Source organism: Ovis canadensis, chromosome 18 (assembly GCF_042477335.2).
Source record: "Ovis canadensis isolate MfBH-ARS-UI-01 breed Bighorn chromosome 18, ARS-UI_OviCan_v2, whole genome shotgun sequence".
Classification (NCBI taxonomy): Eukaryota; Metazoa; Chordata; class Mammalia; order Artiodactyla; family Bovidae; genus Ovis; species Ovis canadensis.
In genome coordinates, this window is record NC_091262.1 from 71,892,110 (window position 1) to 71,905,880 (window position 13,771).

Here is a 13,771-nt window from a genome sequence, read left to right on the forward strand (position 1 = left end):
AAATGATTAAATCATGTTCTTTGAGCTACTGATTGAAGATTCAGTTCTTGTTAGACCAACCAGTTTGCTGTAGTAGCCACCTGACAACAGATTTTAAATTAAAGAATGATCCCCATTAGTTAAAGTGTCATTAGACTTTAATTCCTTTTTTTTTCATGCAAGAAGCAGCAATAGATTTTTTTGGCCCTAATCTCATTGCAGAGTTTGTTGGAACCATTTTCAAAACTGCTCAGTTTTGTGATTCAGAATGCCGTCTTCACGTTGGCCTACCTGGTGGAGGTGTGTGGCTTATGTTACCGAGCTTTCACTAAGGTAAAGTTGCATGTTTGTGTGTGTCATGGGAAACTAAAAACTAGTAGAAACATATTCTTTCTAATCAGTATCAAATCCCTCTTAGGTGAGTTGCCTCAATATAGTTTAAAATGAATAATTCTACTGAGGTCTAATAAAAATCATTAGAAGGAAACACTTTGTACATACAAATATATGACCTGTATGTTAAATATGCAAATTTGGAGAACTGAGGGTCAAATGGTTTATAGGAGAAGAGGTATTTTGAATGAAATGAAGTAATGGTCTAAATGACCTCTGGTGTCTTTTTCAAGTTCACCATTCCATGATTAGTGGGCAAGTCATCAGCACATATCAATTTTATACCCAAAGTAGAAAAATATCAGCCTGTTACTTGTAAAAGCCAGTGGAGAGCTCCTTAATTCTCATCATGTGTCTGTCTCCCCAGTTCTGGGTTCTTGGTCTCTGCGATTGTAATCTCATCTTTTGTCATCTTGCTTTGATAATGGTTTCTCTATTGCATTATCTTTAGTATCCCCTGCCCCACTACTGAGGAAGTGGAAAAGTACTGCTTGCCCAATGCATATAGCAGCCTTGTTAGTGCTGGAAAAGCAGAGGGCAGGGCAAATAGAGAGCGTGTCTGTCCTTAGAACAAAGTGTCAGTGTTACTTCTCTGACTTCCAAATTATCCAAGTTTATTTTCAGTGGGGTTTCTGTGTCTGCTGTTCCCTCTTAAACATTCAGAATACTCCTTTATTCGTGTTGTCCACTTCTACAGGCCCTTTATTTTCTCATAAAAGTCTAATTTTATATCAAGATTTCATTCTATTTAAAATACTCATCGCGTTTCTTACCATCGTGTGTCCATTCCACCATGTTAAGTGTTTTGTGATAATCTTCTGTTTAATCTTTCTGACTGTAAACTATTTATTACTCTGCCCAGAGCAATATGTTTTCTAACTATCGAAATAATCAATATTTTTTTCTTCTTTCAAATTCTTCCTGAAAAATAGCTTCTTTTTCTTTTTTTTCACTTAAGAAACTGGATCTGTAAGACAGCACCAAATACAGTGAAAAGATATTCTGTTTTTGGAAGTCACTTTATTTCTTAATTTTCTTTATGTTTGATTTGTTTAAATTACATATATATATTTAGAGGAAGAACTATAATGGGTTTGTACTTTCTATGCTGTGTACTATAAGTACTGATTACAACAGACCTTCCACTATTTTGAATTCAAGATATTCTTGGTTTTGAATATTCATCTTACATTTTTTCCCCTCAAAATCTGTTATAACTTTAGTGGCCAGTTATCTATCCTTCCTTATTCTGCAACTCAAATGACTGTTAGCTATAGAAAGCTTTGATCTAGAGTGTTCCCACCTTCTTCATAGATAATGAGAAACTAAGAAATAGTTAAAGAAATAGCAGTATCTAATTGAGTCTTTTCCCTTATTTAATCAAAGGAAAAGGGATGGAAAGGTAAGTAAGTGCTTTGGAGACTTTTCTATTAAGCATTCAGGCAGTCTTAATAACTTGACAGCTGTCCCAATTAAAATGCTGAAAGTGCTGGATGAAATGTAATAAACATGATTTTAAATATATAGCTAATTTTATCATAGTGAAAGGGGCAAAAATGAAGAGGGAATTGAGAACCAGGGTGATAAGTATATAAACTGATACTGTAGTAGTCCTGGGTTGGGGAAATTGACAGTCTTGGTAAACTTAGTGGCTTGAGTTTTTTGTTTTTAATTGAAGTATAGTTGATGTTGGTCTTCCCTGGTGACTCAGTGGTAAATAATCTGCCTGTTAATGCAAGAGACTTGGGTTTGATCCCTGGGTCAGGAAGATCCCCTGGAGAAGAAAACGGCAAACTACTCCAGTATTCTTGCCTGGGAAATCCCATGGACAGAGGAGCCTGGCAGGCTGCAGTCCATGGGATTGCAAAGAGTTGGGTACAACTTGGCAACTAAACAATAGCATAGTTGATACACAATATTATATGAATTACAAGTGTACAATATAGTGATTTATAATTTATAAGGGTTATATTCCATATATATAGTTATTATTTTAAAAATTGGCTATATTCCCTGTGTTGTACAATATATTCCTATAGCTTATTTTGCATTTAATAGCTTGTACCTCTTAGTTCCCTGCCCTCTTCCCTCTCTCCACTCATAACCACTGGTTTGTTCTCTATATATGTGAATCTGTTTCTTTTTTATTATATTCCTTAGTGGCTTGAATTTTAAAGCCCACACAGAGAAAGTAAATTGCATCTTGGGGCTATCCTAGGTTGGGAGTTAGAGCTGAGTTGTCCTCAGCAGAAAGTCAAAACCCATGAAAGGTTATATGTTTGATAAAAGACATATATCTTTTGGAAAGAATGTATTCTTATATGGAGGTGATAAAGAACGGGATCTATCTGAGCCTGAGAAATGAAACATCTGTAGTTTCCCTTGAGAATGAGTAAACATGAACCTATTTTTGAATATGTTTGGAGTTTGAATTTGTAATACCTACATGTTCTATGAACTCCCAAACTGGAAAGTCAAATAAATTGGTGCTGGGCACAAAATAGCATTGGAGTGTCTGGCAGAAGCAAGCTCAGAATCAATCCTCAAACCTCTCTGGAGGGGTGTGCCTTCAACCTAGGCCCAATAGGATTCTTAGAATTAAAATCCTGATGAACATGAGATCACAATCTAAAATTACAAAATACATGAAGAAATAATTCACAATGAGTTACTTTAGTTAATTAAAAGCAAGATTATTCCCCTTAAGAACTTCCATATTAGAACTATATAATAAAGAAAATAAAAACATATGCGTTTTTTTCCTAATGAGAAAATATTTGTTATCTTCTTTTTAAAAATATTTTCTCATTAGGAAAATAAAAGCTATCTGGTTCTTTATTCTTTAGTAATTATATATTTTCTCATGTTTGCAATTCATCCTATATATGCTTATCATTCAGCATATGTTTTATTTGGCTATACCTCATCACTTTTTTAGACAAGGAAGCTAAACCTTAAAAAGGAAACGTAAACTTTCCCTCATAAACATGGGTAGTAAAGTGATGGAGTTACTCTTCAAACCCAGTCAGTGGGTCTTTTTTTCTAAAACTTCTTATTTTGTATTGAGGTATAACCAATTAACAATGTTGTAGTAGTTCCAGGTTAGCAGCAAAGGGATTCAGCCATATGTATACATGTATCCATTCTCCCCCAAGCTCTCCTATCCTAACATCCAGCAGAGTTCTTGTGCTATACAGCAGGTCCTTGTTGGTTACTCGTTCAAAATATGCAGTGTGTACATGTCCATCCCAAACCCTAACTATCCTTCCCCTGGTAACTGTAAATTTGTTCTCTAAGTTTTTGAGTCTGTTTCTCTTTTGTAAGAACCAGATAGATTGAAACACAGTAACAATTCTAGAAATGAAATAGTCATTGATATTAAAATACAAAAACAAAAGCAAAAAAAAAAAATGCCTCAGTGGACAGGTTAGAGAGCAAATTAGACTTAACCAAAAAGGGATTTGGTGAAATGGAAAATAGATCTGAAGAAATTATATAGCATGCAGCAAAGAGGGATCTGGAGAAGGGAATGGCAATCCACTCCAGTACTCTTGCCTGGAGAATCTCCAGGGACAGTGCATCCTGGTGGGCTACAGTCCATGGGGTTGCAAAGACTCGGACATGACTGTGCAACTAACACTTTTGGCTTCACAAGTGGCTCAGACAGTAAGGAATCTGCCTGCAAGGCAGGAGACCTAGGTTCCATCCCTGGATCGGGAAGATCCCCTGAAGAAGGGAATGGCAACCCACTCCAGTATTCTTGCTTGGAGAATCCCATGGCAGGCTACAGTCCATGGAGTCACAGAGATGGACACGACTGAGCTTCTAATACTTATCTATGCTTTTATATCAAGAGCGATAGAGAGCTGAAGAATATAAAGGGGCAATCTAGCCAGTACACTTGAAATCTTGGAAAATAAGGATAATTTTCTAGAAAATTGTAATATATAACAATTAAAAAATATCACTAGACTTACATAACGAAAAAATGGATTTGGTGGTTGAAAACCATTCCATTAAAAAAGAATATTTATTTATGTGTTTGGTTGTGCTGGGTCTTAGTTGCAGCACATGGGATTTTTAGTTGTGGCATATGGAATCTAGTTCCCTGACCAGGGATCAAACCTAGCTCCCCTGTACTGGAACACAGAATCTTAACCACCAGACCACCAGGGAAGTCCCAAACCATTCCAATTTTAAAGACAACTTCTATTAAATATTTGAGATTGAGCTCTACTCTATGCAAACTAATACAGATAATAGGAAAAGGGGAACAATTCCCAACGTATTTTATGAGGCCAATAGAACCTCAGTACCAATCAGACAAGGGCAATAGGAGAAAGGAAAATTATAGGCCAGTTATACTTCAAAGATGCAAACATTCTGAATGAATAATCCCAAATTAATGCATTAAAAACAAAGCCTCACATTCAGCCACAAAAAAGAATGAAATTTTGCCATTTGCAGCAACATGGATGGACTTGGAGGGCATTATGTTAAGTAAACAAAGTCAGACAGAGAAAGACAAATACTGTACAATATCACTTATATGTGGAATCTAAAAATATAACAAAAAAGAAGCAGGCTCACAAATACAGAGAACAAACGAGGGTTATAGTTGGGAGAGGAAAGTGAGGAGGGACCACATAGTGGTAGGGGATTAAGAAGACAAACTATTATGTATAAAATAAACTGTAGGGATATGTTGCACCACATGGGGAATATGTGAAATATTTTGTGATAACTATAAATGGAGTGAAAGTGTTAGTTGCTCAGTCGTATCCAACTCTTTGTGACCCCATGGACTGTAGACCATCCACGAGGCATCTCCATCTGTGGGATTCTCCAGGCAAGAATACTGGAGTGGGTAGCCATTCTCTCCTCCAGGGGATCTTCCCGACCCAGGGATCAAACCTGTGCCTCCTGCATTGCAGGTGGATTCTTTACCGTTTGAGCCACCAGGGAAGCCCATAAGTGGAAATGGCTACCCACTGCAGTATCCTTGCCTGGAGGATTCCATGGACAGAGGAGCCTGGTGGACTATAGTCCATAGGATTGCAAAGAGTCAGATATGACTGAAGTGACTTAGCAGCAGCAGCAGAAGGAGATAGAAAAGAAGCATTCTATATAATTCAGCATCCATTTATGATAAATCTTGTCAAACTAGGAGCAGAAGGGAACCTCCTTAACTTATAAAGGGTGTCTGCCAGAAATCTCTAGAAAGTATTATACTTATGGTGAAATGCCAACAATAGTCCCTTTAAAATCACAAGTAAGACAAGAATGACCATTATCATGGCTTCTCTTTGTTATGGTACTGGAGGTCCTTCAGTAAGACAGGATGAGTAAATCAAAGTATAAGGATTAGGAAGAAAAAAAGCTCTAGCTTTTCATAGATGATGTGATTACAAATGAACTGAAGAGAGCTTATCTATAGACACTTTATTATAACTTTTATAAGACAATTCAGCAAGGATGCTGGATACAAATGAATACTCAGAAATTATCTACCTTTAATATTCAGCTATCAATACAAATGATTATAAGATATACTTTAAAATATAATTTGTTGTGGCAACAAAAATTAAATCTAACTAAAATATACAAGAACTTTTTGGAGGTAACCAGAACATTTTATTAGCACTAGATAAATGGAAACAGATCTCAAGTTCATGAATGAGGACCCAGCATAAGAAAGACAACTAATTCTCACGGAATAACCTATAAGTTTAGTGTAATTCCAATAAAAATCCTTGACTTTCCCTCCTGTCCATGAGGGACTAGATAATTTGAATCTATCCTCCTACTTAATTTTAAAAGTTTCTTTAAAATATTTTCTGAAAACTTTTATTTTTCTAAAAAATTTTACTTTATTTTACTTTACAATACTGTATTGGTTTTGCCATACATCAACATGAATCCGCCACGGGTGTACATGAGTTCCCAATCCTGAACCCCCTTTCCACCTCCTTCCCCATACCATCTCTCTGGGTCATCCCAGTGCACCAGCCCCAAACATCCTGTATCCTGCATTGAACCTAGACTGGTGATTCGTTTCTTACATGATATTATACATGTTTCAATGCCGTTCTCCCAAATCATCCCACCCTCTCCCTCTCCCACAGAGTCCAAAAGTCTATTCTATACATCTGTGTCTCTTTTGCTGTCTCGCATACAGGGTTATCGTTGCATCTTTCTAAATTCCATATATATGTGTTAATATACTGTATTGGTGTTTTTTTTTTTCTGGTTTACTTCACTCTGTATAATCGGCTCCAGTTTCATCCACCTCATTAGAACTGATTCAAATGTATTCTTTTTAATTGCTGAGTAATACTCCATTGTGTATACGTACCACAGCTTTCTTATCCATTCGTCTGCTGATGGACATCTAGGTTGCTTCCATGTCCTGGCTATTATAAACAGTGCCGCGATGAACATTGGGGTACACGTGTCTCTTTCAATTCTGGTTTCCTTGGTGTGTATGCCCAGCAGTGGGATTGCTGGGTCATAAGGCAGTTCTATTTCCAGTTTTTTAAGGAATCTCCACGCTGTTCTCCATAGTGGCTGTACTAGTTTGCATTCCCACCAACAGTGTGAGAGGGTTTCCTTTTCTCCACACCCTCTCCAGCATTTATTGCTTGTAGACTTTTGGATCGCAGCCATTCTGACTGGTGTGAAATGGTACCTCAAAAATCATCAAAATACTAGCCAGACATAGAAGAATCACTAAGCTAAGGTCTGAGAGAACACAGAAATGCAGAGATGTGAGCCTGGCACTGAAGACCCTTTTTGCCCTGGGAGTGTTTGCCTGTCTGAAGGATGTGACAATTCTGAAAGATCCAGGAGGCAAGGAGGAAAAAGTCGGAATCTAGGAACTTCCAAGACTGGGGACTCCATCTGATTCTGCACTGCCCTTACCTCTTCATTAGGACCACAAAATAAAGATAATCTAGAAGTAAGCTCGTCCTCACGTGGACATAGATCCATGTCAAGACCTTTAGTGGCCCAAGATAAGCTATTTCAAGGCTTGTTATGTGTATTAAGGTAATACCCTGGACCATGAGAGCCTCAGTACCTGGTGAAAAAGAAACAGAAAGCCTTTTGGAGGAAGATAGCATTCGAGGCCTCAAATTATTTCTAAAAATAATTTTAAAATAAAGCATGCAACATGAAAAGGTAACCAGACAAATGAGGGGGCAAGACACCATAAATGAGAGTGAGTAGAAAGAAAAGACAGTGGATTCAGACCCGTAGGGTCTCCAGGAAGTTGGTGATGATCAGGAAAGAACACTTTTAAGGTGCTTGTGATATGCTGTTGACCTGAGTGATGATTTCATTTGTGTTCAATCTGTACTAATCCATCTGTTAGCTTATATGTTATGTACTTTTCCACATGTGTGCTATATTTGACAATTTCTAAAGGCTTACAAAATTGAAAATATTCTATCATTCCATTATTGAGGACAGATCAATGAATTTTGGTGTGTTCATACAATAAAATATCATTAAGCTATTTAGTTAAAAGAATGAGAATTATATGTATCAATAGGGACTAATTTAAAAAATGTAATGTGGTAGAAAAATTGTAAGCTTCAGAAAGATACACACTGTAGGAAATTAAAAAAACATGCAAAAATAATATTAAACATTACAATGGTGGCATACATATGTAGTAAAGGTGTTAAAATATACAAGAAATAATAAGCACCAGATACAAAATAGTGACTATTTCAAGGAGGGAGAAAGAAAAGAGAGACCTGTGTAGGTAGTAGCTTCAACTATTTCTGCGATGCTTGACTTATGATGAAAAATGTTAAAAGATGGATAATAGGTACAAGATATATTCCATCTATTTTTCTGTGTGCTTGAAATGGTCCGCTTAAAAAGTAAGTTTCTTTAGAGAGGATATGAGACCTTTTCAACAGTGTTAAATGTTTCTAAATTATTTTCTATTGAAAAAATTCTTTGAGATTTTTTAGTTTCTACATTCTTGGACATATCCTCTATGAGTAAGAATCAAATTCTATAGTTTCAGTACTTAAGAGATAGCCAATCTTTTTCTTATCCATTAAATTATGTGTTCTCAGTGCTTCACTAAACTCATTACAAACACAAAAATGCCTTTTTTCATTTTGAGTTTATTTCTTCAGGACAGTTCATTATGCATTTTTAAACAGTGTTTTTTATTTCTGATCTGTGAATCTTTTGGAAGCTCTTTTGATATAGATCTCTTCTAATTGAATTTTCAGAAGTCACTTACCTTCTTTTTTTTTTTTATTTAGGAGCGGGATAAATTCTACTTGTCTCGTAGTGTTGTTCTAGAACTCCTGCAGGCCCTGAAGCTCAAATCTCCTTTACCAGATACAAACCTCCTTCTGCTTGTCCAGGTAGGCTTATGCCTCATTTATAATACTTTGCATGAAATTCATTCAACATTTAGAAAATTTAAGGAAGGTATGGGGCATATGCATAAATGAAATGTCTCTGCCCAGAAATGAGAAATATCTTATATGAGCCATGATCTGTTACTATGCACTTGGCACTTCCACTGGCTAACAAAAGACCCCAAAAAAGGGTATTTATTTTGTTCCTACTGTGGAACTAGTTCTGTGAGAGACATAAGAAGAATGAAACAATAATCTGTCCTCGAGAAATTTATAGTCCAGGAGGTTGGAGGGATAGACCATTAATGGCTACTTGAGTTGAGGTGGGTCTAATGAAGCCAAAAATGGGAGAAGAGGCTAAGATCTGATTGCACTGTAATATGAGTATGGGTGGGTCACCAAATCTCTGTAAAGCAGAAGGGAAAGTGAGGGTGGGCCCAGCAAGATGTGGGCAAATGGCAGGACAGACTGAGTCCAACCAGGGAGGGAGGTGGGGGGGCAGCTTGAACAACACCCATAGGAACACTGAGGCAGGTTGTGGGGGCAGCTTGAACACATACCAGGCAGGCTTGAGAGAACTTGCAAAGATGAATGCTTTTGGTTGAGGGGCTCCAGCTCTCATCTTTGGCATCCTAAGCTCAATATCTTAGGTAAGACTATGATTAGTGCCATGAGTGAGAAAGAGAGGTAGGTAGATAAAGTCCTAGGGGAAGTTGAGAGCAGGAGGCATCCTGTCTTGCTTTGTGTGAAATTGAGGAAGACTTCATGAAGAAAGTGGCATTTGGCAGTTGAAGTGGGTCACAGAGGACTGGTGGGTACAGACAAAACTCTGCCTGCGGTTGGAGTTCAAAACCAGAGGCTGACTATCTATAAGCAATAAAGAGAGGCTTCAGCAGAAAGATGGTATAAATTTAGGAATAAGCACATAAGGATGGGATTGAGAAAAAGGCTGCCCAGGCCAAGGGTGCCAGTCCATGATCTGCCCCAGGTAACCTGGGACCCTGTCTCTTACCCCAAAGGTTCAGGCTAGTTAAGGTCTTTATCATGAGCTACAGCTGGGGTCAGGGTCACATTCAGACTGCCTTTGTGCAAAGTCCCCAGGAACTGGGTCAGAGCTGTTTCAGTTCTCGCTGCTGGGCATTGTCACCAGCCCCTGAGTCTGAACCTACAAGGTTGAAGTTAAATGACTGAAGGAAAATAGGAACTTGCTATCAAGGAACTGGACAGATTTGCCTGAATCTTAGGTACCTTGGGTGCAATTTAGAAAGATGAGAGAAAAGGGAATATTAATGGAGCATCTATTACGTGCCAGACAATATGCTGGGGCTTTATATACACCCCCCCCCACTTAATCCTTACAACCATGTGAGGAATTGGTTTTATATCACAGATGAGGAGACTGAGGCTCAGAGATCACACAAGATCACCCAGCTGGCATAAATAGCATAAACATTTGACCACAGGGTCTAATCAGCAATGAATAATCCAGTAGTCATGTATGGATGTGAGTTGGACCATAAAGAAAGCTGAGCACTGAAGAATTAATGCTTTCACATTGTGGTGCTGGAGAAGACTCTTGAGAGTCCCTTGGACAGCAAGGAGATCAAACCAGTCAATCCTAGAGGAAATCAACCCTGAATATTCATTGGAAGGAGTGATGCTGAAGCTAAATCTCCAATAACTTTGGCCACCTGATGCTAATTGCTGACTCATTGGAAAAGACCTTGATGCTGGGAAAGATTGAAGCCAGGAGAAAAGGGAGACAGAGGATGAGATGGTTGGATGGCATCACCAACACAATGGACATGAGTTTGAGCAAACTCTGGGAGACAGTGAAGGACAGGCAAGGCTGACCTGCTGCAGTCCATGGGATCACAAAGAGTTCAACATGACTTAGCAACTAAACAACGACAACAGGGTCTAACCAGAATAGAGCCCAGCCTAGTTAGGCTTTGTCCATCCCCTGCCTGGATTACCATAATGGCACTTAGCTTTTTGTATGGTCATTTCTCTCTACGTCAGTCTAGTCTTCTAACCTATGGCTGCCTAGAGGAATTTTGCTAAAGCTCTGCTTTTCTTCAGATCACTCTGTGCATTGAAAACCTCCAGTGACCCTGAAGTACCTGAATCATCAAGGTCTTCCATCATCTGGCCATATTTGATTATTCAGCATTACTTCCCATTACAAATGCTTATTGACCATCTGTCTTGGGCTAGGTTCCGGGGATATAGAGATGGAAAGGCACTATCCAGGTGACATGCTAACCAATACACCGAAAGTCTGTACAGTGTACGAACTACTGCAGAGGAGGGAGTGGCCAGCTCAGAGTGGGAGGTGGAGGAAGGCTCATTAAGCTGTTATGAGCCCTGATCTGGCCCAGGGGCTGGAAAAACAGAGATGAATAAGTCATGGCCTCTTCTGAGAGTTTCCTGTCTGATAGGTGAAGTTGACATCTAAATAAAAACTCTCAACGTAGTGCAATGGGTACAGTAGCAGTTGTGTGTACTGAGTAAGGAAGTGGTGTAGGAAAGGGCCTGTGCGTTTTTGAAGGATGTGCAGAAGCTTGGGGGTTTACCTGGGAGAAGAGGAGGAACACCCTTGTCATTAACCATTTAATATCCACTAACTGGTCCCTCCCTCTGCCACACATACCCCCCACTTCATTCTACTAATCCTTGGGACAAAAAGTGATTTTTTCTCAAAGTTTCAAAAATTAATTTAAAAAGTGGGTGTTCTTTCAGTGAAGAAGGGTCTTTAAAGAGCTTTCCTAGGCACTATGATGCTTTCAGAGAAGAGTGATGGCTGGAAAGTGACAGCCGTGGACGCTGGTATGACATAGCGGAGTGAAATGGCTCCATTGTACCAAGATGTTGGACAGCCCAGGAGGAGACAGAAGCTGTGCTCAACCAGGAAATATGTGTTTCCCCAAGGAGAGACAGGCCTGAGTCTCTTCCAGTGGGTTGCCATTGGCAAGTCCTGCCTACTCCCTCATCAACAGCAACACCACTTTTGAGTACAAGCAACTTGGATGCAAACTGACCATAAAGATTAATAGGATCAACACTGGTTTGGAGGAGAGGGCAGGTGAACCAGGCTTAGTGAAATAGCCCATGAAAGATTTAGGGCCAGCAGGGTGACAGTGTCTGGAAGTTACTTGCTTCTGATCACGTTGAGGTTGGGACCTGCCCCCTTAAAGCAGCCTCGGTTCCCAGGCCCTGTGAGATCCTGTGGGCGGCAGAGGCTGCTCTCCTGAGCACTTTCAGTGCGAAGCAGCGCAGATCTGTGTGGCTGATCTCGGGTGCTAGCACCTCACTCTGTGACTGCAGCTGGGACTGGGCTTTTCTGTGAAGTACGTTAGCTGGCCATAATAAGCACTTGTCACAAGATAACAAAAGCAGACTGGCAGTTTAAATTGCTCAGTACTTAAGGAAACCATGAAAACAGTGATTATTGCATCACAGCTAGGTGAGTAAATAACAAAAAACAAATTATCTTTAGGATGAAAGAAGGCAAGAAAAGTAAATTCTTCTGTGTATTTTGGATTCTCTCATGCCATTCAAATGTGTACATTTTCCTCTTTAGAAACAAGTACATATTTGTCATTGAGTAATTATGTTAAATTTCAAAAATAAAATTGTAAAATTATTTAGATCAGAGAGATATCTAGGGGGATGTTTTGATATCACACCCATGAGAAACAGCCTTGTGAATAATATCTCAGCCTTCTCCACCAAAAAGTATTAAACACCATGTCATTTTGAAGTAACGTATCCTTGTTATATAAACTCTCAGAATGAAACCCATTTTAATTACTGAGGGAATTAAAAGTGAGGCATACCTTAAGCAAGAAAAAACAGAAATAATTCCCTTTCTCCCCTATGGTTCCTGGCTAAATCATGGAGAAAAGGCCTCCCTGGGGCCACTCATGGAATAAGGGAGAAGCATCTTTTGTCTCTCTACAGGAAATGGTGCACCTTTCTGTAAGGTTTCCCTGTTCCTTTTTCTCTTGCCATTGACAAATGTTCAAGTAGATAGCAGAGGTGACAGCCTGTTCTCTGGTGCTGCTGCTGCTGCTAAGTTGCGTCAGTTGTGTCCGACTCTGTGCGACCCCATAGATGGCAGCCCACCAGGCTCCCCCGTCCCTGGGATTCTGCAGGCAAGAACACTCGAGTGGGTTGCCATTTCCTTCTCCAGTGCATGAAAGTGAAAGGTGAAAGTGGAGTCACTCAGTCATGTCCGACTCTGCACAACCCCATGGACTACAGCTCCCCCAGGCTCCTCTGTCCATGGGATTTTCCAGGCAAGAGTACTGGAGTGGGTTGCCATTGCTCTCTGGTAGCTTCTCTTAAACCAGAGACTTTAGCATGGAGTCAGAGACAAGCTTTCCCCTTTTCTGATGGGCAATGTCAATTCCTGGCACCTGGAAGATCAGATTCACAGTACGGACAGAAAATGTGTCTGGGGCAGACGATCTTTTCCTTCTTGGATATCATGACCAGCATCGCAGGGCACTGGAGGTGACTTTGTTTAACTGAAAATGCAACTTGGAAAAAGCATAGAAAGTAACAGTTGGAAGGAAAAAGTCCTCTGGTGGGGAGGGGGAAGGGGAGGAATACATTAGAAGTTTAGGATTGACATGTACACACTGCTAAATTTAAAATAGATAACCAACAAGGACCTACTGTATAACACAGGAAACTCCACTCAATATTCTGTAGTAACCTAAACAGGAAAAGAATTGGAAAAAGAATAGATAGAAAGTCACCTTGCTGTACACCTGAAACTAACATCAGATTGTTAATCCACTGTACTTCAATATAAATTTTTTATTTAAAAAAATGAGAAAGTCTTAAAGATAAAGAAAAAGTCCACTGGTGATCTGTCGTGAGTGGCCTGTGTCCCGTTAGTGAGAAGATTCAGTTGGTCAAACCTTGAACTTATCATTCATTCTTTAACCCCACAGGGAGCCTCTGTGATAGTCCCTCTACTACTCCTCTGATTAATAACTTAG

General features: G+C 39.3%; 1 protein-coding gene across 3 annotated transcripts in view; it reads left to right on the forward strand.

Annotated features, from left to right (window-relative positions):
- Positions 1-13,771, forward strand: part of UNC79 (unc-79 homolog, NALCN channel complex subunit) — a 207,344-nt gene that overhangs the window by 164,148 nt on the left and 29,425 nt on the right. For all 3 annotated transcript variants that reach the window (XM_069559340.1, XM_069559342.1, XM_069559341.1), the window contains 2 exons: positions 202-312; positions 8,658-8,762. In XM_069559340.1, coding sequence (XP_069415441.1) covers positions 202-312; positions 8,658-8,762 — 216 coding nt within the window. The remainder of the gene's footprint in view (positions 1-201; positions 313-8,657; positions 8,763-13,771) is intronic.